A 25,431-nucleotide genomic window follows, 5' to 3' on the forward strand; every position below is an offset into this window, starting at 1 on the left:
AGGGATCACAAGGAGGTCTCCCTGCGGCCTCAGTTATACGCACGCACCACGGACACAACACAACAACGTTTATTTTGCCCCAAGAGAAATTCTACTCTTTCTGCTCCACCTGCCCTCCTGCAGGACCAGAGAAAAGGGGCCTTGGAGCCCCGAGCATCAATGCGCAACACAAAGGGGCTTAACCCAGCGGGAAGCAAGACCTGCCACAGCCTTACTCATCCTGGGTGGGAACTGAGTCCCCTACAGAATGCTGGGAGAGCGTGAACTGCAAGCGGCATGAGGGAACGGAAGCGGAAGGGAGCGAGCCGAAGTACCGAGGGAGACCAGGCTCTCGGGAAGCAGCCAGCCACGGGCGGGGAGCAGGGGCCCTCACTCCTCCTTCTTGTCCGTGGGGCCATCTACCTCCGCCTGCAAAGGGGACAGAAATTGCAAAGCAGTGGGTTGGCAGGCATACTCCTCCCCTTCGCCTTCCAGCCCCTCCACCCCAGAGGCCCAGTGGGGTGCCCCTTTCTGAAGATGCCAGGCGGTCAGATGAGCAAGGGACCCCCCCATCAGCAGCACCTCACAGTCTGCCAGGGTGGGAGTGGCCCCACTCCACGAGGGCTGTAACCCTAACTCCAGCCGGGCAGGGGCGTGGGGCGAGGGGGCGAGGGGAGACAAGCCTCTGCTGTCGCTCTTTTCTCAGAGCACCAACCCCGCAGCACCACCTTCTCCTGGGCCTCACTCACACCCACCCTCGTGCCCACGGCTGCCTCCGAACTTGAGTCCCTTCCAAGTCCCAGTTCAGGCTCTTCCCAACTCTGCACACCTTCCACAGGTCCTGCCAGTGAGCCCGCCCTGCACTGAAGCTGTTGGTCCCCCTTTGGGGGCTGGGCCCTCCTTCTCCACCTTCCACGGTGCCCAAACTCAGGCCGCCAAGCACTGAATCAAACCATCAGAACTTAGGGGTGTTTTCCTAGCCCTCATGCCCAATTTCCAGGCCACCTGAGCTTCCAGACGCAGGTAGCCTGGGGACTCAGACCGGGCCTGCGGACGGAGGTGGTGGCAATGACTTGGACCTACTGGGTGGGAGCTGGCTGTGATGTCCCCAGCTCTCGGCCTCACATCACCCCGCAGCCCCTACGGAGGGAAGGCCAGCAGCCAGCAGTGGAATTTCCCCTGCACGTCTCTGGCCGGTACTTGATGGGGCCCTTCAGTAAACCACACCATGGACCAGGGGTACGTGTAAGGGAAGGAGCTCTTCTCAAGGGCACTGATGCTGGGCACAAGGCTGGGCAGGCCCACAATGCAGAGGGCTGACCCGACTGCCAAGGCGACCTTAGTAAGTGGCTGCCATCTGCCAGGCCACACCCCTCCTGCTCCAGAAGGGGTTCCGGCTGTTGGGCCCATGCTGGCCCCAGACTCAGCGGCAACAAAGGAAAAAAGGGGGACTGGGAGAGAAAGCAGCCAGCTTGCTGCCGAGGCCTCTCAAAGGGGACACGTTGGCCCTGAGGCTAAGCGAGTGGGAGGCCTGCTCTGCGCCTGCGCAGGGTGCGGGGGGCTCGGTTCCAACAGAGCGAGCTGAGCGTGCTGACCTGCAACTTCGCGTGCTCCTCCAACAGGCGGTCGTACTCCTTGGTCAGGCCCTCAGACTGCTTCCGCATGGCCAGAGCCTCATTTTCAGCTTTCTCCAGTTCTGGGGATGATGCAAGTGGTGAAGGAAGGAAAATTAAAAGATGAGGATTAGGGAGAAAAACACCATTTGCTGTAGACAGCAGATGCAGCCGCCCCAAATCTGTCCCCAGTGAGGGTGTCTGGGAGACCACTCCTCTCAAGAAAGCTCCTCTGCCAGCTGCCTTGAAAGCCTCCAAAAGTGGGGAAGGGCTGGCCAACAAAGCTGGGAGAACACTGAGGATCGCCCCCCCAACCCCTTTAATGGAGGGACCCTGCATGGCTCTCAGCAGGGGTGACCGCAGGGAGGCTGACAGCATGGGGTAAACATCTTGAAAAGGTTGGGGGTAAGAGCAGGAGGCAGGGAGCAGAACCCCAGCCTCAAAGCTGAGAACGAGAGGTGTGTCGAGAGAGGCCTTCAGGAAGGGAGCAGATGGGAACATCTCAAGCAGCTCTGATGCAGCCTTTCCTTCCCCACCCACCAGGCCCCTGGTGACAAGGCACACAGCGCCACTCCCCATGCCTGGTGCTGGATGAGATGCTCTGGAGTTAGCCCATGGGCCTCTGGGGTTCCTGGGCCCTCCTCGGTTGGACCCTGAGTGCACTGCTAAACCACTAAGCCCCACCGGCTGGGGCCAAGCCCGGCTGTGTTTGGGCTGGACGAGCAAGGAGCCATTTGTTTGTTTTCACGCAGCTCCTGAGCCTGCGTGTGAGCTTGTTATTAATACTTTGGCAAGAGAGGGGTGGCAGCCATTGACAGAGGCTCCCGAGCTCTGGGGGCCGCGGGCAACCCGACGACAGTGCTCACTTTGCTTGTTGACAGCCAGCTCGTCCTTCAGCCTCTGCAGATCAGCCTTCAGGCTCCTGTTCTCTTCCTCCACCTTCACTTCAGCGTCCCTGCCATCCAACTTGACTCCACCGGCAGCTTCCTAGGAACAGTGCCAAGGGCCTGGGTTACTCAGGAGGGAGGAGGGAGGAGGGAAGGAGGGAAGGAGGGAAGGAGTCCAGCTCCGTCCTCCCCACTGAGCTGTGATTCCTCAAGCTGCCCTGGGCACTTGCCCCTTCGGAAATGTCAGCACAGAACTGGGCCACTGCTTGTTCCCAGCCACCAGGCAAAGCCCAGGCCAGCAGGGCCACCTGCTACAGCTCCCAAGCCACACGCCCTGCCTGCCCTGGCCCCCAGCCCTGCCTCCTTTCTCGGCAGCTCCTCCAAGTTGACCAGTCCATCCAACGACTCCATTTGCTGTCATCTGGGGATTGCTGCCAGTGACCCCCAACTGACCAATGCCATCGCTTCCTCTCCCCAAGCTCCACAGCTCACTCCAGCCGAGGAGCCCCCAACTCACCCCTGCCCATCCGACTCTATCCTGCCTATGAATCCAAGTCCATCCGTCTCCTTCCCCGCTTGGCTCACACCTCACCTCCTCTGACAAGCCTTCTAGGACTGCCCCGCCTCGTCCCCAGATGATAGCAATCCTCAGGGGACCAAGATTGGTCCTATCCTATCTTGTGTTCTTCTGTGCTAACTTGCCCAATGTGCACAGCACAGGGCTCGGCTCCTTAGGGAGTCAGTTTATCAGGGAAGAGTCTGGCCTGGATGCACAGCGGGTAGATGCAAGAGAGCAGCAAGGGCGCCCCCCTTCCCATCGCGTCCCCCAGACCCCTCCAGTACCCACCCCCTTCGTCCCTCCACCCAACTCCTCCGCTTTTCAGACAACAGCAGTGTTGCACGTTTCCCAGCCTGATAGGCTAACGGCAGCTGCTGTGGCCCATAAAGAATGTCACGTGGGGGGGTCGGGAAGGCCAAACTCACCTTCTTTAGCTGGTCATTCTCTTCCATGTACTTCTTGGCCGCTTCACTAGCGCTCTCTGCCTGCTTTTTAAAGGCTTCATTGGAGGCCAGCAGCGTGGCCTGCTGGGAGATAAGAGTCACCAGGCGTCTAAGCAAGCTGTAATTGTTTACAAAAAGAAGGGAGAAGTGAGCAAAAGAAAGAGGGAAAGATGGCTAGCATGAACTTCTTTCGTTTGCTCCCACCCCATACCTGCCTGCAGCCTAGACCTGTCCTTCTGGATTGCCAGGGAGGCAAAGCAAACGTGAGGGGAAAGATGGAGCCAGGAGCTGTCCTCTGCCACCAGAAGGATTACTAGTGCCCCCAAAAGGCCGCTCACAGCCCTGGGGCTCTCCTCCAGCCCAGAAGGCACAGGAAGCAGGAGCCTGATAGGACACAAGGGGCCACGCCTAGATACAGCCTAAAGGCCTCGAACCCGGCACTTTACAGGGCAGGGCCTGGACGTGCCAAAGCAGCCATGCTGCCACTTTCCTCGCTGCGAGGCTGGGCCCGCCTTGATAAACAAGGGCAGCCCAGGACTTCCCTGGTGGTCCAGTGGTTAAGACTCCGTGCTTCCAATGCAGGGGGCGTGGATCTCAGTTCCCTGGTTGGGGAACTGAGATCCCACATGCCATGCAGCAAAACAAACAAACACACCACACAAGAGCAGCCAGTGCTGTGGGGGCTTCCAAAGGGCCGGCCGAATCCTCCAGCCCGCCTTGTGAGACAGTTGCTGCCACTGCCCCCGTTTCACAGAGGGGATGTGGAGGCTCAGCATGCTGAAGCAACTGGTCAAGAGCCAGAGACGAATGTGGCTGGAATCCGCACTCCTGCCTGTCTGACCCCAAGGCCTGAGCTGCCAACCACTACATGTTCTTGATTTCCAGGGAACCACTAGCTGGGCCAAATGAGAGAGATGGAAACAACCCTTCTCTCCTCACCCCCTTCCCAAATGCAGTCTACAGGCAGCTGCCAGACCACACCTGTTAGAAAACATCACCACCTTGAGGTTTCCCCAGGCAAGGGGGACAGAAAATGAAAAATCAGGGCCCAGGCACACATCTCAGGTTCAGGCCAGCCACGAGAGGCAAGCACGTGGCAGCTGAGCACACGCTGCTCCATTTCCCGACAGCCACCCTGCCCTGAGATGTTAGCTGGCAGAAGAGAGGATGGGAGGACTCACAGTGGGGGGCAGTGGGGGCACTTCCCCACATGTCTGGGACGGGCCTGGCCAGCCACTGCCCCGAGGAGGGTGCAGAATAGGCAGGCCCCGGGGACGAGGGGAGGACTCAGCATGTGTAGGGCGTTTCCACAACAAAGTGCTCGCTCAGAGGAGACAAAGCAGCTGAAGCCGCCTGCTCCGAGCCGTCTTCCCTGGCCTTTGCAGGGCTCCTGTGGACACCTGCTGCTCATCAGGCCCAAGGGGACGAGGGGACTAGGGAGGGATGGGAGAGCAAACAAGGCGCCCAGCTCTCCCTGGCCAGGCCCTGGCAGAGCCCCTGCTGGGAATGAGCCCGGATGGGGAGCGGCTCGCAGGGGCTGTGAGGCACCCATCACGCTTCCTGGTTTAGGGAGCGGCTCCAGGGGCCCCTGTCAGGACCGGGAGAGCCAGGCTACTGGTTCCTGGCAGGAAGGGAGAGTTTCCAGTGACATGTGCTCTCTAAAATTAGCGACCAAGACCTCGTGGCCCAGGGCTCAGGTTTCCCTGTCTCAGCCGCAACTGCCCACCAGCCTGCCCCCCACCAGGCTGAAGCCCTGGAGATGGAGGGGGCTCCCGAGTGCCCCAGGAGCCAGAGAGAAGCAACGTGCCTGAGTCACACAGGCAGAGTGGCAGTCACTGGGGGAGCCCAGAAAGAAAGGCAAGTCTGACTAAGCCCCAAGCTCGCAAGCACAGGGCGCTCAGGCAGCTCTGAGCAGATCCTGACGACGTGGAGGAGGCTGCTCCTCCCAGCCGGAGACTGGGTTGGGGGGGGAGGGCACATGTGCCACCTGGCAGACCCAGCCAGCAAAGATGGAGCAGACAAGCCCAAAGGTGACGCTCCCCCTTCGCCTGCCCCCCCTGCCCGACAAGGCTGGGCAGGCGGCTGACATGGGGCAGGACTCCAGCAGCACCGTGAGCCACCACAGCTGTCGCCCCAGTTACCCAGGGAGGCCAGGCCCAGGATGGTGGTGGCAGCGAGGACCACAGCAGTACAGCAGGGGCCGAGCTCTCCTCGGTGCCGTCCCAGCCCATCCCCACTTATGGAGAACCAGGGTTGCCAACAAGAGCCTGGGCAAACACGCAGTACCCAGCGCCAAGAGCTGTCCAGGGGGCCTCCCGCCACCTCAACCCGCTCAGCCCCCTGCCTGCCCTCAGGGTCTCCCACTCAGTGCAGGGCAAGAGCGTCTAGGGTAGATGCCCCTCCCCGACCACGTGTCTTTCACAACATCCATCCACGCCATCCATCCCCTTCCTCTCCCTTCCTGTTAGACCTGTTCCTCCAACCCAGCCCCAGACGATTCTGGGTAATTCCTCCCTCCAGGAACCTCGCCCCTCAAGGCTCTGCCTCCCACCAGCCCAAGCCCCTCCTCTCTTCCTCCATTCCTCAACCACCAACAACCTATATCCTGCCCTGGCCATGCCACCAGCATGATCACCGGTGCCCTAACCGCCCACTCCAAGGAGCACCCTGGAGTCCTTGGGGCACTCGTTCTGTAGCACTTGGCACAGCTGACGGGTCACCCCCTTGGAACTCTCCCCTACCCTTGCCTCAAGCAACCCTCACCGCCCACCAATCCCACCCCCAACAGGGGTTTATCTCAGCCAGATCCTGACACCCAGCTGCCGACTCACCAGTGGCTCCTGCATGGCCCCGAGACACGCCTGACTCAGCCCATCCATGACAGGCCAACTGCTCCTGCACCGCGCCATGGTGGACACCGTCACTGAGCTACCCAAGCTCTTGGGCCTGCACGCCACCTTGGGCCCCAGACATCCCTGTGGCCTCACTGCTTCTTTCCTGGGTGACTTTAATAGCTCCTAAGTGGCCTCCTCCCTACCCTCCACCATACAGCTTTGCAATCCATGCCCCCAAGGAAAGCCAGTGATCTTTCTCCAAGACAATCTGATCATGTCACTCCTCTGCTTCCATCGCTCTGACGCACGCCCACTGTTCTGGCTGGCACACAGCCCTCTGCGAGCTGGCTCTTGTCCCCTCACCACCCGCATGGCCCTCTGCTCTACTAACACCAAACCACTGGCTGCTCTTGAACACGCCAGTCCTCACTTGCCTCATCTCCTGTCACTGCACGTCAGCCCACCAGTCTGCAGGGGTGTCTCCCCTTCTCTTTGAGAACTCTCGCTGATGACTCAAGACCCAGCTCCAGGGGACTTCCCTGGTGGCGCGGTGGTTAAGAATCCACCTGCCAATGCAGGGGACACGGGTTCGAGCCCTGGTCCAGGAAGATCCCACATGCCGTGGAGCAACTGAGCCCGTGCGCCACAACTACTGAGCCTGTGCTCTAGAGCCCATGAGCCACAGCTACTGAGCCCGCGTGCTACAACTACTGAAGCCCACGAGCCTAGAGCCTGTGCTCCACAACAAGAGAAGCCACCGCAATGAGAAGCCCGCGCACCATAACAAAGAGGAGTGCCCGCTCACCGCAACTAGAGAAAGCCCACCTGCAACAACGAAGACCCAATGCAGCCAAAAATAAATTAAAAATAAATAAAATTTAAAAATAAAAAAGGGGACATTTTAAAAAATCCGCCTGCCAGTGCAGGGGACGTGGGTTCGATCCCTGGTGCGGGAAGATCCCACGTGCCACGGAGCAACTAAGCCCGTGAACCACAACTACTGAAGCCCGCGAGCCACAACTACTGAAGCCCGTGAGCCACAACTACTAAAGCCCACAAGACACAACTACTGAAGTCCGTGAGCCACAACTACTGAAGCCCACGAGCCACAACTACTGAAGCCCACGAGCCACAACTACTGAAGCCCACGAGCCACAACTACTGAAGCCCACGCGCCTAGGGCCCGTGCTCCGCAACGAGAAGCCACCGCAATGAGAAGCCCGTGCACCGAAACGAAGAGTAGCCCCCCGCTCGCCACAACTAGAGAGAAGCCCATGTGCAGCAACGATAGACCCAATGCAGCCAAAATAAATAAAGACCTAGCTCCATTACCACTCTCCCCTCAAAGCCTCTCCTGAACCTCCCAGGTCCCCCTTCCACATGTTCCCACACCAGCCCCTGTGCCCCCTCATCTGGTTGCACGGTTCTTCCTCTCTTCTCCTCCCAATCATCTCCCCGCATCACACTGTCACTTGCTCCTCAACTGGCTGCCCAGCCACAAATGCCTTCAGACCAGGGAATGCACCTTCAACCTCTACACGCCCCCCCACCTGGTCCACTGGGAAGGGACCCTGCAGATGACTCCCCCCCCGTCCCCCATGTGTGTGATGCCACACCTCAGGCCAGGACAGAATGTGAGTCTGCGGCCCTGGCTCTCCCCAAACTCAGCCTTCCCTCGGCCCAGCCGCACAGAGGGGGACACAGGCAGACACGGGCGGGGCTTGCCAGTCAGTTGAGCAACAGGGTGACGAGAAACAGCAGCAGGAAGGCGCCATGTCAGACCCGTGTTGATGAGCCAGCCAGGCTTGTGACTGCAGCGGTAGCTGAATAGGCACTTGGGAAAACACTCATCACCAAAGCTGGGGGCAAAGCCCAGTGCCCCGGCCCAAGTCCAAAGGGTGCCCCTGCAGGGCCCCCGGCTAAGCCAAGAGCAGCATTCCCTAGCACGGCCGACCGGGCCTGCCCAGGAGCTGGCCTTCTAGAACTTCTTAGTGCCCCTCACACATTAGGCCCCATGCTCTTGTGCCTGTCCCCAATTCACCCAAGATCCAGCTCCAACACTCCCCGAGAGCCTCCACCCTCTCCCAGGCACATCAATGTGCCCTTTTTGTGTCTGTCCCCTCAGTGTTCTGAGTCTCCACCGAGACCCAGGACAGAGCAGGGCATACGGTGGAAGGTGCTGAGCTTCAGAATCTCCAAATTTCAACAGCCCAGAGATGTCAGCCTAGAGAGAAGGCTGATGGACTGCTGTTCCCACTCCTGCTGGCCATCCTCCACCGCGCTTGGCTGCACTGTCCAAGTACTGTTATGCAGGTAACTATTTCTAGCCATTTCTGGACAACAGGTGAGAAGCCACAAGCTGAAGGGATTTCCCAAAGGTTCAGGGCTGGTAGAGGGGCCACGGTCTGGGTTAAATGCACCCAGCGACTGGGAGAGAAGTCAGTGCACGAACCGTAAGAGAATCCAGATGTGCCCTTGGCAGACAAACGTCATCCCCAAATACCTGAATTCAACTGGGCTTTCTCGGTAAGATGTTTCTGGACGCTGAGTGGGGCTTTCATGCTTTTATAAAACGTTGAGTAAACAAGGATCAGCAGGAGAAACAGAGCCAACCATATCAAGCTATGGAGACGTGGTTTCACATGTGCTTTACACCGATCCTGTCTCCCTCCTGTGGGCGAACAGGGGGAGGCAGACTTGGACTTTACAGGAAGTGGGACGAGAGCAAGGAGGAGGGTCCTCCCAAGTCCCAAAAGGAATATTCTATGCTTGTGGCCCCCCCTTGCCAATCCTGCCCACTAGCATTTACCAGGCATCTCCCAGGTGCCACGCCCTCGGGTCACTCAGCCCTCAGGGCCCCGCAGCGAGACAGGTGGGCAGGCAACTCCCCTCACCCTGCTGCCCTGGGGAAGCGGGAAGCTGGTGTCACAGCGCCACCTGTTGACTCTCCAGGCTGACTACAGCTCTGCCTCTGGCGCCGCTCCACAGGGTGGCAGGTGGACTCCGGGTGAACTCGGCCCAGCTCGCCAGCAAAAAAAACACTGAGGAGGCGGCGGCGCGGCGGCGTGGGGAGGTGGCCACCGTGGCGAGGAGCCAAAAGCCAGGTGCTGCCCCAGCAAAAACTTCGGACAAAGCAGACCAGTAATAACAGGGTGGAAGCCGCCCCAGGAAACTCTCACCCTACAGAGTCTGGAGTCATGAAAATAAGGAGGCAGCAGAATGGGAAGAAGGAGAGTTTACTCAGAAAGATCCAGGGAAAATCTTTCAAGGGCTGCCCCCATCCATCTCAGGAGTACATCTCAGCACACATGCTCGGCCTTCCTCTTAGCCCTTGAGTTCGGACAAAATGGGAGGGGGCCAGGGTCGAGGAAAGGCCAAGGCCCTGCAGCAACTCCAGCTTAAGCCCAGGTGGTGCCTATCTACCCTGGGGACAGCAAGGCCAGCTAGAGGGAGCGGGGACGGGGGGCCCTCTAGAGCTGAAGAGAACCAGCGAACAGGAGCAAGCCTGTCACGTTGCCTTCTTGAAACCAGGGAGCAGAGGGATTCTGTATAAACTGGGGGACAAAGAGCAACCAAAAGAGGCCAGACAACCTAGACAGATGTTCCAACGCTAAAATATGCTGGTGGCCCCCTGGCTACTTCAAGGGGATGGGAAGGAGGGAGCTGTCGACCCCCAGATGTGCCCCACGTGGTACTCCAGTCCAAAGGCAACAAGGCAGTGTCACCAGCAGGCGGTGGCGATGTGCTGTGGAAAAAGCCCAGGAAATAGGCCTGGCCCGGGCTGGGGAACCAACAAAGCAAAGAACGAGAGGTGGCATTGGCTACGCTGTCCAATACAGAGGCCACCAGAGGTCCTTTCAGTTCAAATAAATTAAAATTACATTAAATGAAAAATCCAGCTCCTCAGTCACACCAGCCCCATTTGTTCACAGCGAGAGTGTCTCCAGCCTGCAGGCAATTGGTCACATGGCGCTGGGCTGGAGGAGCCAATTGCCCTTCCCATCTCCAGCCCTGCTCTCCGCTCACCCTACCCTCTGCCTTCAGAGAAAGGGGCCCTCCTGGAACATCAGGCTTCCGATGACCTTGGAATCAGGAAGACTGAACCCCTGTAGTTTGGCACCCTGCCCCCAAAGAGGTCATTCACCATTTGCCTTTAGAGTATGAAGAGAATTCTTCGGTCAAAATCCAGTAGCTGAGCAAACAATCCATATTTTAAAAGAAGCCAATGCGTGTCAGATGGTCTTCCATGGCCTCTTCGTAGCAACTCCCCCCGCATTAACACGGTCCCCCCTTTATCAGAGCCCCCTCCTGGGCCCAGCACCCACAGGACACCAGCACACTAGTAGCTGGGGTGAGTTTGGTTGGGGGCGGGGGGGGGACTAGAAATCAACGGACTTATCGAAAAGGCTCTTACCCAGTGCTGAGCTGTGAAGCACTACTGTATTTGTAGTCTTAGAAAATGATGGCAGGGCTTCCCTGGTGGCACAGTGGTTAAGAATCCACCTGCCAATGCAGGGGACACGGGTTCGAGCCCTGGTCCGGGAAGATCCCACGAGCCACAGAGCAACGAAGCCCGTGCGCCACAACTACTGAGCCTGCGCTCTAGAGCCCGCGAGCCACAACTACTGAAGCCTGCGCGCCTACAGCCCGTGTTCCACAAGAGAAGCCACTGCAATGAGAAGCCCGCGCACCGCAACGAAGAGTAGCCCCCGCTTGCCGTAACTAGAGAAAGCCCGCGCGCTGCAACAATGACCCAATACGGCCAAAAATAAATACATTAATTAATTTTAAAAAAAAGAAAGAAAATGATGGCAGCTGATGGATGGATCGTCGGATCAAGAGGAAACAAAGGTCAAAAATCCCTTTACCTGGCCTTCTAAGGTCAGTCCTCCACTTAAATCACTTTATCTTTGGGTAGGCCCTGAGCATCAGATTTTAAAAACCCCTTAGGTTCCCTTATCTAGACACAGATTTAAACAAACAGTAAAAAAGCATAAACAAAACCTGCAAAGTAATCTGGGAAACGTGAGCAATCACTCCTGAGTTGGTTACTAAGGAATTACTGTAAGGTTCTTGTAATAAGCAAGATGTTAGTATGCTTACGGTTTTTTAATAAAGTCCCTCTCTTTTCCAAGCGATAATCCAAAATATTATTTTGCCTGTAAACATAATATTTGGGATTCGTTTCAAAATAATCCAGAGAATAATGGGGAAGGGGGCAATCAAATGAGACTGGCCAGGGAGACACTCATGTTGAAGCTGAGTGACACCACAGGGGGTTGGCTCTTCTATGCTGCCTCCAGTGCTGAGAACCGGATGCCCAGGGCCCTGAGGATTCCTTGGCTTGGCCGCCTCCAACCCTTATTTGGCCTCTCCCTGGGGCAGCCCTCCCCCCACCCTCTGCTCTGGCTGCAGTACCCGTCCTCTCTGTCCTTCTGTCCCACTCTGCTCTCCCGCCCCCACTCTCCCCACCCTGCGCCCAGCCTGGAATGTAAGACCCCTGAAGGCCAACACCAGCTTTCTCTTCAACTCCCTACCCAGGCCCAGCACAGCCTACCACGTGAGTGGGAAAAATCCCACGAAACTCTCTCACTACTTGGGGTGATGCCGGTAACAACTACCATTTATTAAGCACTCCCCACGTGCCAGGCATGATGCTGAGAACATAACCCAAGTCACCTCCACCCTCACACCAAGTGCTCGAAAGAGGCATCCTCAACCCCTGCGCAACAGGTAAGGAAAAAGGCTCCGGAGAGTTAAGTGACTTACCCGAGATCACACAGCTAGACAGTAACAGACCCAGAATCCAAACCCAGCCAATTCCAAAGTCCACTCTCACTACGCCCATCTGTCTCTCAGGACCACCATGGGCTGTTATACTCCCTTGGGCAAGGGAAGAAAGCGCCCCGTGGCCACTGCAGGCGGCAGAGCCCAGGCTGGACGTTCATCCTCGCCTGCTGGACCCACGTGGCCTCCGTGGACACGGTGGCTCTGGCTTGTCTCGCCATCAACACAAGCCCCAGCGGCCGCCTGGGCACCAACTATCTGCAGAGCTGAACGCTGGCAGCAAGCAGGGCTGACCCAAAAGCAAAGAAAGCAGAGCAGAACGTCCCGCTCACCCCAGAGGGTCTGGATGGATTCCGCCTCACCAGCAGTTTAAAGGGCACGATCACCTTCCAGGAAACAACCCAGCCCCCAAGTCACTGGTGGTTAAGCAGAGGAACTTTGTAGCAAAGCACGGGCAGCTCCATCTGGACTGACTGTGGTGACACAACCCAGCCCCAGAGAGGTAGGCAGAAAACAAGAGCTAACTGTGGACCAAGTTCAGGTCACTACAGATCGAGGGGCCTCACGCACAACGGTGGACCTTCCTGGGTCTGGATGGCGACCACTACTTGGGTCCTGACCAGTAACATTTTAGCAAAAGCGGAGAAAACAGAGCACTGCTCTCAGAACATGCAAAACTCAGCCCAGCAAGAGCTGCTGTGCAGCCACACCTGTAGCTCCAGAGGGATGCCCGCCAGAGGCGCTCCCAGAGCAGGGAAGTAGGCACTAAGGCAACGGATGAGCAAGAGCCCGCGAGACAGAGCCCGCGCTGCCGAGTCCACACTAAACAGTGCCCTGCGCCACACCCATCACAGACCAGAGGCCCGCTACGCAATGCTGGGACCAACGGCATCCACATCCACATCCTCGGGGCACCCAGACATGTGTCTTCACGAGCACCGCGCCCACCCCCCGGCGTTCCTGCTGCCAGAGCTCAGGAGACCTGAAGAGCTGGGCATCCAATCTAAAACACTCGACACAGCAGTTCGATGAGTTCAACCTGGACATGGGCCTGAAGCTGTCCCTGTGTGCCCAGGACACTCCATTCAGTCCCTAAGGTGAAGGTGGCACAGAGCCAACCAGACTAAAGGGGGTGAGCCCAGGTCCCCACGCTGCCCCTCACAGGCCGCTGGGGCCCTTGGAGGACAGCTCTGTAAGCCAGCCCACAGCACAGCACGGGCCTTGCACGGCAGAATCAGGAGGGAAGGCCCAAATAAGCATGAAGAGGAGGTCTTGGCTAGACCAGCAGACAAGAGTTGGGGGGTTCCAGGCAGAGGCCACAGAAATACTCAGGGAAGGGGACCCACGAGGCTGGTTCACGACATGGGGCAGCCGAAGCAGAGACTGCAGAGGGCTGCAGGATGTAGGTTTCAAGCCTTGATGCCAAAGGTGCTCTGAAGGCACTGGAAGCAGGGGGTGGTGGAGTCGGTTTTACATGCCAGAAAGGTCACTTGGCTGGGGCAGGGTGGACAGGCTGGGAGACCAAAGCCAGCGGCAGGAAGCCTACTTGGGATGATGCAGCCCCACTGTGGCAGCACTTCCGCGGGGAACGAGGAAGAGAGGCTCAGGAGGTGAGATCCCTGGCTGTGGAGTGGGGACAGAGTTCCAGTTTTGCAGATGAAGAGTTCTGGAGGCTGCCTGTACAATAGTGCGCACGGGCCCAACACTACTGAGCCGTACACTTAAAAATGGTTCAGATGGCCAGTTTGATGTTAATGCATTTTATCGCAATTTAAAAAAGGAAAACACAGGAGCAGGGGATCACATGGGACAAAAAAAAAGAGGCAGAGCACCCCCAGGTTTCTAAGTAGAGACAGCTGTTCTCAGACTTTGGGGCCCAGCCCACAGAGAAAGGAGCGTGAGGACATGGGAAGGTAGCAAGCTGCCCGACGTCAGGGCGACCACGAAGCAGACGCAAGACAAAAGCCCAGACCCTGCCCCCTGCCCCTCCCCAGCAGACTGTTGCAGGGAAGTACAGACTTGTTTAAGGACGTGATGTGTCCTTTAAGCCTGGGGCCCCTGTTTTCAATCATGAGGGCTGCTCAAGGTTCCCCCCAGGTGCTTTTTTTTTTGGCCGCCCTGCACAGCCTGTGGGATCTTAGTTCCCCAATCGGGATTGAACCCGGGCCCTCAGCAGCGAAAGCGCAGAGTCCTAACCACTGGACAGCTAGGGAATTCTCCCCCAATGTGCTCTTGACCCCAGCCCCATGAGGAACCAGCGCCACCCCCAGCCTCTCTTCTGAGCATTGCTCTCTGCCTCTGTGGTCCCCTCACCCACTAACCTGCTGTCTCTCTCCCTGTCTTGCCTCTCCCTGCATCTGCTTTCATTCCCCTCCATCTCACTTCCAGGGAGCGGCCAGCACCTCCCTGTCGCCCATTCCTCGACCCCTTGGTGCAGTCATCGCCCTCCTCTCCCCCGGCTTCTTCGTTCCTTCCAGCAGGCCTCACCGGCTCCCTTCCTTCCACGCGGGTGGGTGTGCAGCCTTCCTCTGGGTGCTGCCACTCTGTGGGCGCCCACAGGAGAACCCACCACCACCTCAACCTCAGAGGCTTGGCATCCCCACTAGTTCCTCCCCTTTCTTCCACCAGCACCTCTGAAACCAGGTTCAGGCCACCAGCATGTCTCAGTTCGGCGACCTCTGACTTGGTCCCCCTGCTTGCAGGCTCTCCTGCTCTACTCCACCCCAGGCGCCAAGTATGAACACGCAACTCTGACCATGGCGCAGCGCCACTGGAAAAACTCAGTGCTGTACCACACAGAGTTCGGGTACAAACTCTGAAACTGGCATTCAAAACCCTCCACCCTCTCTCTGGCCACTCCTGACCCATCCACCCTGATCCACGTGCTCTTTTCCAAACAGCCTACAGGGGTTCAGGGACTGAGCCAGTACCTGCAAGTGAGACTTGCACAAATAGAGATGAGAAAGAGACAGACAGTAAGAGGGGCAGAGACACTTTGAAGAGTACCAGGCGGTCTAGCTGAGAGGCACGCAAAGTGACAATTGAGAGGGGTTTTCCCTGTTTATGATATCAGAAAAATGGGGAGATCGGCCTGATGTTAACCAGCGGGGAATTGGTAGACACCTAAGAATGCTGGCAACAGATGGGGTGTCCTAGAACAATGTTAATGACAAACTCAATGGAAGACCCATGTTCCCACGTGGTAGTTACAACCTGACCCTGTTTTGAAGAAGCATGTGGCTGCTGAGGTCCCATCACTTCAAGTCTGAACTCTCAGCTCTGCTGATGACTAGTTCTGGGAACTGGGGTCTCTGAACCCCAGCTGTTTCTTCACAGAGCTACTATAAAAATTAACGTGTGCCTGGCATACTGAACGCTTAACAAGTGGTAGCTGCTATTAGGCATAGAAAAGTCTAGAAAAATATTTAACAAACGTATGTGTCGACAGTGGTTATGATAGCATTTTAGAGGATGTATTTTCTTATGTTTATTTAAAGCCTCAACTTCCTCCAAAGGTTTTAGACTACCAGATTACTTAATAATCCTCAGATGTACAAATGGAGCTAAGAGATTAAAGTCGTTGGACTCCTAAAACTTAGACTAATAAGACTGATGTACAGATCGTGTACTTGATCCAGGCACCTTCCTACCAAAATCCAGGGGAAAAAAGCAGCCCACTATCCAGTCTATGGTCTGAGGCAGGCTATACACCAACAATCTGGCACCAATTGCTCACTCCGATGCACACTAGCTGGCATCTGAACAGAGGGTCGGAACTCGGCGTGAGCTCGGGCTGGCCACTTAGAACCTGTGCAACTCAGGCCGCTCCATCTCTCTTGGGCTGCCCTTTTCCATTTATAAAGGCCCACTGAATTATGAAGAATTATTAAAGTCCTTACTGACTTCAAGCAGAACCAGAACCCAAACAGCTCACACGCACACAGGCGAGGCCACCTGGCCATCCAGTCTTCACGATAAGCTTTTGTTTTCTTTCTTTCTTTTTTTTTTTTTTTGGCCATGCTGCGCGGCTTGTGGGAATCTTAGTTCCCTGACCAGGGATTGAACCCAGGCCCTCGGCAGTGAAAGCGCAGAGTCCTAACCACTGGACGGCCAGAGAATTCACACGTGATCTTTTTTCTTCTTGGATGGTTAATGTCATGCAAATAGAGAAGTTCCTCAAGGGCCACGGCCGCCATACAGGATCTGACCCCTAGACTAGGGAGGAGTATATCATCTCAGAAAATTCTAGAAACAATTAAACAGCTCATTTGTGGGCAACTGATGAATCCACACTGATCCTTGGGGTCACTGTTTCCTTTTCTAAGAAGTCACACAAGACCAACCTCACATCCTTTTTTTGATCAGCTACTGGCCAGGAGGGACACGGGAGGGTATGGCAGGCACAGCAAGCTAAGATGGACAGGCAACAGATGTATGGCTGCTGGAACAACCAGGCCCAAGAAGTTACTATGCCCGACATGTTTTAAAGGGAATTCGATGAAGCCTTCCTTACACGCCTGTCAAATGGAGAGATCAGAGCAAAGTGAGGGAGGCAGCTGACACGACAGAGCACAGAGTGGGGTTGTGAGGGAGCATGGGACCTGTGGGCCCAAATCTCACTCTCCTCTCTCAGTCTCCGCGCGTCCCTTCAGGAACAGCCGAGGTATAAATGAGGACTGCTCTTCTTTGAATTCACCTGTTTGGGTTAGGAGACTGCCAACTACTCTGTACCCTGACGGTGGTGGTGGTGTTATCCTACTCTGCATTTGTCAAACACTCACAGAATCAGATGCCCATTTGTGCTATATGTCAATTTTTTAAAGTCAACTGCAGGAATTAAGCTGGAACACCTCGCTTCACAGTGTCGCAGAGAGGACAGAGCTGAGCACACACTCACTCGTCTGGTACACCTGGTTACCCACTGTCCCCTGGCCTTGTCAGATAATACCTGCCCTGGAGATCTCCTTCTGGAAGAGATCACAAAAGCAGAGCAGTCAGGAGAGTCTCAGTCCACAAGATCATACTTCTTTTTTGGAGCTTCCTGAAACCCTAAAACTCTAAGCTATGTGTCCAACTCCTCCCAGCCTTCTCAGTTCCTGACTCTCAGAAGTTGGAAGACAGCAGCCTTGCAGATCACTCCTGTGATCAAATGTATCCCCCTGAAAAGCCCTTTCCAGCTCCACCACCCGGCACTTTCCAACTATGGAAAGTGACTTTTTTTCTGAAACACTGAAACCCAGTCATTCCAATGCCCAAGAATCCATACACTGACCCTACTTCTCAGTAACCTCACGGTAGGCTCTTCCCAATAACTCCGGAAGCCCTTGGCCCCCAGGCTCCAATAGGCCTCATGCTCCTGTGACAGACAGGTCTACATCTGGGAAGGCCCTGGGGACAGGGTCGGTCTCAGCCCCTTCGTGCCATTTCTGCCCACTCTTCTCAGGACAGGACCCCATACACAAAAAGCCCCTGTTCAACTGGTCCCTTTTTTTTTTTCTTTTTTGCAGTACGCGGGCCTCTCACTATTGTGGCCTCTCCCGTTGCGGAGCACAGGCTCCAGAGGCGCAGGCTCAGCGGCCATGGCTCACGGGCCCAACCGCTCCGCGGCATGTGGGATCTTCCCGGACCGGGGCACAAACCCGCGTCCCCTGCATCGGCAGGCGGACTCTCAACCACTGTGCCACCAGGGAAGCCCTCAACTGGTCCCTTTTAAGCTGGGCTCCAAAGAGCCTCTCCCAGAAGAGGGTAACGCCTGTCACTTACTTCACCCTGTGTACAGAAAGCGAGCTGGTGATAAGACATTTGTCCTAAAAGAACGTGTTGCAGATTACGGCAGAGCCAGAACGTGGTCTTCTGACCTTCTAGTCAGCCCGCTCCCACCCTCCATGCTGCCTCCGGAGGTCAGGAGAAAAATCAGAGGCCTCTGGGGAAACTGTGTGGTTCCCCTAACACAGAAAGGGCCTCCAGTTCAAGGCCACAGACTGAGGAGGCAGTCATGGGCTAGGTCCCTTCACAGTCCCCCAGCCCTCCCCACTCACAAGGACAGCAGCAAGGAGAAGCCTGCAATGTAGAGGTTCCTCTGGGCACGGAAAAGCTTCATGTGGAAGTGTTCCACAGCCCCGGGGTTGTTCTGGAGGTTCACCTTCTCCGTCACGTCGTCGTACTTTCGAATCTCGCGAACAGCATCTGTGGCAGAGCAGAGAAGAGATACGGGCATTTAGCTCCCGCTCAGACTAGGCTGGCCTGTCCAGGTAAGACAGGCGGCATGAGCTGGGGCAGTCTTGCTTCCCTCGAATCTGTCTCCCCTGCTATCCCCCTTCTGTACACACCTTGGGGGATGCCTTGTCAGAAGCGCTGCCCTTGGACCTACTCTCTCCTCCAGCTTTTCTCACGTCACCCCCGGACCCATTCTACACAGGCCATGAGCCTGCTCTCCGCGTCAAGATGCTCATCGAATCTGAGACATCGCCAGCAACAGAGGCAGCTCCCCTTTCCCATGGTGCCCCCAATGTTTGGTTCTGTTTATCTCAAACTGGGCTGGTCATGGGCCATCCAACTGATAAGCCGGGGTACTCCTGTTTATGGAAATGCCCGCTAGGGAGGCATGAGCTGCCTAGGAGTCAAGACCTGAAGCATGCGTGCTAGAGATTCAAGGGTTTTCATTTCTAAGCTTTATAACCCATTTTATTATTTAAACTGTTTTATTCTGATTACAAGAGAAATTCACACTTATCAAAGGTTCAAACATAGCAGAAATGCAGAAGGAGTAAGAATCCCATAACATAATCACCTCCAGCAGGACCTGCTACATGTGGCCAGCTTAGCTAAAAAGCAGTCATTTTCAGTCCCATTACCTGATGTCATTCTCTTTGCAATACACACATCTGAAATTACCCCAATTACAGGTTTATTGTCCATCTCCCCCAAATTAGACTACAAACGCCACGAGAGCAGAAATCTTTTCTATTATACCCCTAGGGCCTAGCATAGTGCTAGGCGCACAGGGGGCACACAAACACCTGCTGAATGGTGAACAGCCTCTGCTCTGGAGAGCTGCTGCTGGCCACACAGCGCTCTGGTTCACCCGTGTATTCACATCTATGTGTTTGTGGAATAGAAACGGAACCATCACACAGGGAGGGGAAAGGGTAAGCTGGGACGAAGTGAGAGAGTGGCATGGACATATACACACTACTAAAAGTACAACAGCTAGTGGGAAGCAGCCGCATAGCACAGGGAGACCAGCTCGGTGCTTTGTGACCACCTAGGGGGCGGGATGGGGGGGTGTGATAGGGAGGGTGGAAGGGAGACGCAAGAGGGAGGGGATATGGAGATATATGTATACGTATAGCTGATTCACTTTGTTATACAGCAGAAACTAACATAACAATGTAAAGCAATTATACTCCAATAAAGACGTTAAAAAAAATAAGAAAAAAAAAGAAGAAATGGAACCATCCCATACCTACCGCTTTTCTCCCTCAACCCTGAAATCTCTTTTTTCTTGAGGTACACTGATTTGTAACATTATGTAAATTTCATGTGTACAACATTTCTACTTCTGTATACCCTACAATGTGCTAAAAAACATGGAATGCTTCATGAATCTGTGTGCCATCCTTGTGCAGGAGGCATGCTAATCATCTCTCTTTCCAATTTTAGGATATGTGCTGCCAAAGTGAACATCTGAGACATCTTTTTAAGTCAGTACGTAAAGAGCTACCTAAAGAGGGCTCTTAATGGACCCCCATGGGAGAGGGTTAAAGTATCACTGTATGGCTATTGTCTGGTTCTTAATTTCTGGTTTGAGACTGCTTGTTTTTTAAGCTGATCTTACATTATAAAAATCTGTCCTCCTTTACTGGTGTTTTTGTGTTACATCTGTACCATGAAGCAAGCCCTCTTTCAACACTGTTGGCAGGGATATAAACCAGGACAACAATGCTTTTTATGGACTGCGTGTTGCTGGCCCCAAAAATTCCTAAGTTGGCATCCTAACCCCCAACCAGATGGTATTAGGAAGACGGGCCACTGGGAAGTGAGCACGAGGCCCTCGTGAATGGGATTAGTGCCCTTATAAAATAGACCCCAGAGAGCTCCCTTGTCCCTTCTTCCATGTGAGGACATGGCAAGAAGACAGCCACCTATGAACCAGGAAGAGAGCCCTCACCAGACACTGAATCTGCCAGCACCTTAATCTTGGACTTGCTGCCTCCAGAACTTTGAGAAATAAATGTCTTTTGTTTAAGCCACTCGGTCTATGGTCTATCGCAGCCCAAACTAAGACATAAAATTTTAAATGTTCATGCCCTTGGGTTCATTCATTCCACCTCTATGAATTTACCCTACAGAAAGTTTTGCATATATGTGCAATGATATGAGGATGCCTATAAAGAAGGAATTACACTATAACCATATGATAAAATACTACCCAATCTTTAAGAAGAATGAGACTGCTATAAGAAAAAAAGCCTAAGATACAGTAAGTGGAAAAAGCACAATCCAAAACAGTGTGTACTGTGATCTGAATCCAAGCCAAAAGGGTATGTACTAGTTTAATAAAGACGGCAGCATAGAAAATGCCTGTGGAAACATACCATAAACTTTTAACAATACTCACCTGTGAGACATGGGATTATGGGGGACTTTACCTTTCTAGGTTGAATTTGTGAACTTTTAAAGATGTGTTATTTTTGTGATTTAAACAAACAAAAACCATGTTTTCCTACACTGTCTTCTGCATCCAGAAACCCCAGCACCTCCAGGACCACCTCTGGCTGATGGCAGAGAGCAGACCGGGGATGGGGGCGTTGGGCCAAACTAGCCCAAGTCACGCAGCAGAGTGCTGCCCTCTATCTCAGGCCTCCAGCCCAGGGTAGTTGACCCTGGACCCTCATTAAGCCCACTCCCCCAGTGAGATGTGCCCTAGGCCCCTCCCAGTCATGGCTAGGGGCCAGCCAGGCCTGCAGCTTCTAGCTGGTTATGTTATGTCATCAGTATTTGCTACTAGCTAACAACTTATTTAGGTAGGCCTCTCTAGATTATGCTTCTTACCCTTAGGATAGAAAGCAGCCTATCATCATAGCAGGACGTCTCTCTAGAACATCCAGGTAGTTCCCTGACCCCCAAAAAAGAAGAATGGCACCTTTGCCAACTACTGCCTTCTGCAAAGGGCCCCCCCGGCCCACTCTGCCATACTAGGAGAGTTCGTGGAGTCTGGTTTGCAGAGGGGCAAGGCCCCAAGTGAACACCCTCAGCACGGTCCCTCCCCACCCCAATTCTTGCCCCCAGCCCACACCCAAAAGCAAAAGCACACACACCCAATTCCAAAACCCTGCAGCCTGGCCTTTCCTGCTCACGGGAAGACACGCATAATCCCTACCTGTTCTGGACTCAGAGGCTGCTCAGGGAGAGAACCCTGATTGGAAAGAGCTGCCTCTTGGGGCCTTACCAAGTACTTCAAGAACAGTGAGGTCTGTGCGCAGCTGGCACCCACCCTCCACGGCTGGGAATGGATAGGCTGCACCTCACCTGTCCAGAGGCAGTCCTGCCTGAAGCTATCCCATCAGGCCCCGAGACATCAGGAAGGAGACACGCCTAATGCTGCAGCTGGTGGGTGGAGCCCTGCACATTCCCCTGAACTATGGCTCCCTGGCCTCCCACCCCCTGCCACATTTCTGCTGGGGACTCAGGGAGACAGAAGTGCTCTGAGTCTAAGCAGGCATCGCACCTTGGAGACAGGACCACTGTCTATGGCAGAGGTGAGCCAATACTTTGGAGACCAAGCAGGGGGATGTACTGATCACTTACCGCAGCAAAAGGCACATTTAACAGACAGATGAAAGCTATACTGATTCCTCGGGTCTCCAAACAATCATGCCACCACCTGGCCTCAGGCCCCACCCCTGTTCATCTTTCAAGCCCCTGCTGGTGTGTACCTCAATGCAGGGTTTATAGAACTTCAGAACTGGAAGGACTTCGAGGAACCTGAAGTCTGACCCAGATCCAGAGAGGTCTGGGATTTGCCCCCTAGATATGCTATCAGACTTCTTGCCCCCCGTATACTTCAGGACATGGCGGCTTCTTTCCCAGCTTGGCTCCCTATCTATTTGGTAGCCCAGTCCCCTATCTGAGGCCTGTTTCAGGCACTGAGGAAGAGACTGACGCTGCTAAGTGCCCAAGGAGCAGCACTACTTGGACCAAGGTCAGCATGAGCCAGTTAGCTTCTCTTGGTTTCAGCTCTGGAAGGGCGTGAGGAGCTGCCTGAGACATGAGGTGGTCATCGCCAGGTACACAAAGGCCGCCGGTCAAAGTGAGGGCCCTGCCAGCAGCCAGTATCGCCGTCTTTGTGCATGAAAGGAGCCTCCTCCCCCAAGAGAAAGACAGGCGCCCTTCAGTGGTCTGTCTCTGAGAAGCCAAAGCTGTACACTGCTTACGGAACATGGCACGGGGCTTTGCAGCAGAGGCTACTTTGGTCAAAGGGTCTAGGTCAGGTAGCTGCCCTCAGCCACAGCTCACTCACCAATGAGCAGCAGCACAAGGATGACAACGAGAACCACAAAGAAGGTGTTGCCATAGGTCACTACCAAGTGCACGAGGCGGGACTTGAAAATCTTCTGCCATCTGTGAAGAAAACAAAAAGGCTAAGGCCTGAAGAGAAAGAACGCACGCCGGGGATCCAGGGCCCTGTGAACAGAAATACAGTTTTGCACTCGTCTCCAGCGGCTGAATATCCCATACAGATTCAGCCTCAGCCACTTGCAATTCTCCAATTTATGGCATCCATTCAAGAGTGTTAAAAAGAAAAAAAAGATACATGTCCGTGTATAGAAATTTCTAGAAAACCAGTCTTAAACACTGGTAGGCTCTGGGGAGGGAAATGGGAAACTTACTTTCCCCTCTGTAGTATCAAAATGCTTGCCACGTACACATTTCTTTAAACTGTTTTCCCCCGTTGACCAATCGTGGTTCACCTAGACTCCCACCACCCTACATTACCATGAAGCAGACCGCAGACCTCTCTTCGTTTCCCTCCATGAATACCTCAGGATACAGCTCTATCAGAGAAGAGCCTTCCAAAATACTAATCACGATGCCATCACCAGACCTCAAAAATATCAACAAGATCTCTCATCATCAGAACTCCAGAGCCAGAACTCCAAAGTCCAACTGAGACAATTATTTTTAGTTGGTTTGTTTGAATCCTGACAAGATTCTGATTCTGCATTTAGTTGGTAAGTATCTTAAGTCTCTCTTATTCTATAGGCTCCCTCTTCCCTTGCTCTTTTTTCTTTCCCAGTTTACTGTCTGCAGAAAACAGACTGTTTGTCCTACAAAGCTTCCCAGATTGCAGCTCCAAGGGGGCCTCTGTTCTGCATCTCCTGTGAACTGTACGAGGCGACTCACATCTCGCTTTTGTCAAGAATATTCCTTAAGCAATGTTGTATACTTTCTATCACATCACAACAGGGCCTTCACTTTTTCATTAAAAAAGAGCTTTTAAAAAAACATCCATAAAAACACAGCCTCATCTGTAATGCCCCAATTTAAGTCCAAACGTGTTCATATAATAAATGTAATTAAAATTAATTTCCAGTTAACTTTCTACAGGTCCTCTGTTCATTGAAAAGAAACATGGCTCCAGCCTTCATAGGCTGAGTAATGCTCATGAGGGCACTACGCAATGCCAGTGAGACTAGTTAAGAGAACAGAAGTCACCAAATCAATGGCAACGTGACCCCGTGATGCAAGTTTTGCAGATCCCACAATGCCATCCCCTGAACGCCAGGGCCCCCGAGGGGGTGGCAGGAGGGCATCATTCCCAGAACCATAACTAGGTCTTCTCCCCTCTGGGACATTCTGAAGACCAGAAGGCAGGGCGCACAGGAAAGGAACTCGGCAAGATGTGACAGAGCAGAACTGTGGGGAAGGTTGGCGATAATCAACGCAACCCTTGCCACCCCTACCCCAGACAGGTTCTACCTGTTTCCATCCGGCCTCAGTTCCAGGGCCCACCAACTCTGCAGGGATAAGCTGCGGAGCAACTCTCCCTGGCTCGCCTGCGCGCTCCACGGGCCATACCTTTTGGGAGAAATGAAGGGAATGCAGAGAAGCAGCACAGCGAAGACCTCTGCATAGAGAAAGGTGGCGACTGCAGTCCACTGCAGACTCATCGTGTTGCTAGCAGCTTTCCAACGGGGAGATGTGAGCCCGTTCCTGCGGGAGCACAGAAAAAACGGGAGTCGTGACAGCTGGGCGGCCCCCGCACCCGACCTCGGAGCCTTCCAAGGCCTGGCTGACACGGGCTCGAGCCCCGGCAGTCTGGGCGCTAACACACCCAGAGCCGCCTTTTCGGCCAATTCCTTCCCGGTGGAGTCCGGGAGGCTCCTCCCGCCTGCGGAACCGGGGCAGCGTCTGGAATCGGAAACCCGTGGAGCCCGGAGGCCGTCCTCGCAGCCCCGCGGGCCCGGGCCCGCCCCGCCCGCCGAGGGGAGCGCTGCGCCAGACGCTCCCGCCCCCCACACCCCAGCCCCCGTCTCCATAACGCCCTCGCGCTTTCTCCCGAAGCTGCGGCGCTCCCGTCCCCCGGGGAAGCCAAGGGGCCCTGGCGCCCGCGGCCCTCCCATCGGGGCCCACAGAGAACCAGCAGCCCCTCCCGGGGTAGGAGCGGGGCTCCAAGGTCTCCCGACCGCTGCGTCCGCCTCCGAAGGGGCGGAAGGGCTCGGGGTACCTCAGAAAGCCCCGGAGAGCGACTCCTAGAGAACGGGAGTCGGGGCCAAGGACAAACGCGGGTCTCGACCCTGCACCTCACGGCCCCATCCAGAGAAACTTCTAGAAGACTGTCTCCTCAAAAGCCAGAGGAGCCCCTCCCGGCCGCCCGGGTCGGCCACGGCGTCCACCCCGCTCCAGAGAAACCCCGACGTGGCCCCGACCCGGCACGCCCTCCCAAGCCCCACCCCGGCGGCTCCTCCGGATGGACTCGGCCGTCGCCCCCCGCCCCCGGAGACGGCTCCACCCGCCGCCGCCCCGACTTCCCTCTGCCCGGCCCTGCCCTCGCACTCCCAGCTCGGCACTGGCCCCGCGCCCCGGGCCTCGCCGCGCTGCCCGCCGTTCCCCCCCTCGTCGAGGAGCCGGGGCACCTCGGCGACCCCGGAACCCGGCCGGGAGCGCGGGCTCGCTCACCGAGTTTCCCACAGTCAACCGTCACGCCCCGTCGCCGCCGAACTCTCCCACCTCAACCTCGGCCCCGCCCCTTCCCCGCAGCCGGAACCGGAAGCGCCCGCCGGGTCCCGCCCCGCCCCCAACCGCCGCGAGGCCCCGGAGGCCCCT

At 55.4% G+C, this 25,431-nt stretch overlaps 1 protein-coding gene across 3 annotated transcripts; it reads right to left on the minus strand.

The window, feature by feature from the left end:
- Nucleotides 1-53: 53 nt before the first annotated feature.
- On the minus strand, nt 54-25,353 carry BCAP31 (B cell receptor associated protein 31). Of its 3 annotated transcripts, none has more exons than XM_082680711.1 (8): nt 25,285-25,353; nt 24,184-24,318; nt 22,625-22,725; nt 18,141-18,288; nt 3,464-3,599; nt 2,459-2,579; nt 1,575-1,675; nt 54-408 (listed from the first exon to the last, which is right to left on the minus strand). In XM_082680711.1, exons 2-8 carry the CDS (start codon nt 24,273-24,275, stop codon nt 370-372), a joined length of 738 nt encoding a protein of 245 aa, XP_082536837.1. In that variant the 5' UTR covers nt 24,276-24,318; nt 25,285-25,353; the 3' UTR covers nt 54-369. The 3 variants fall into 3 exon arrangements, with proteins under 3 accessions (XP_082536837.1, XP_082536838.1, XP_082536839.1); XM_082680712.1 differs by lacking the exon at nt 25,285-25,353 and adding an exon at nt 24,833-25,031; XM_082680713.1 differs by lacking the exon at nt 25,285-25,353 and adding an exon at nt 24,909-25,023.
- Nucleotides 25,354-25,431: the final 78 nt, after the last annotated feature.

The sequence above is a fragment of the Grampus griseus genome (genome assembly GCF_964374135.1).
Source record: "Grampus griseus genome assembly, chromosome: X".
In the NCBI taxonomy this organism is placed as follows: domain Eukaryota; kingdom Metazoa; phylum Chordata; class Mammalia; order Artiodactyla; family Delphinidae; genus Grampus; species Grampus griseus.

What these genes read in the sequence shown, in the direction of transcription:
- BCAP31 (XM_082680711.1), bottom strand. Translation starts at nt 24,275, where the DNA reads ATGAGTCTGCAGTGGACTGCAGTCGCCACCTTTCTCTATGCAGAGGTC. An exon ending in CCTTGTGCTGCTGCTCATTG is followed by an intron (nt 18,289 to 22,624) that starts GTGAGTGAGCTG and finishes GCTCTGCCACAG; the next exon opens with ATGCTGTTCGCGAGATTCGA. An exon ending in AGGAGCACGCGAAGTTGCAG is followed by an intron (nt 409 to 1,574) that starts GTCAGCACGCTC and finishes TCCCCTTTGCAG; the next exon opens with GCGGAGGTAGATGGCCCCAC.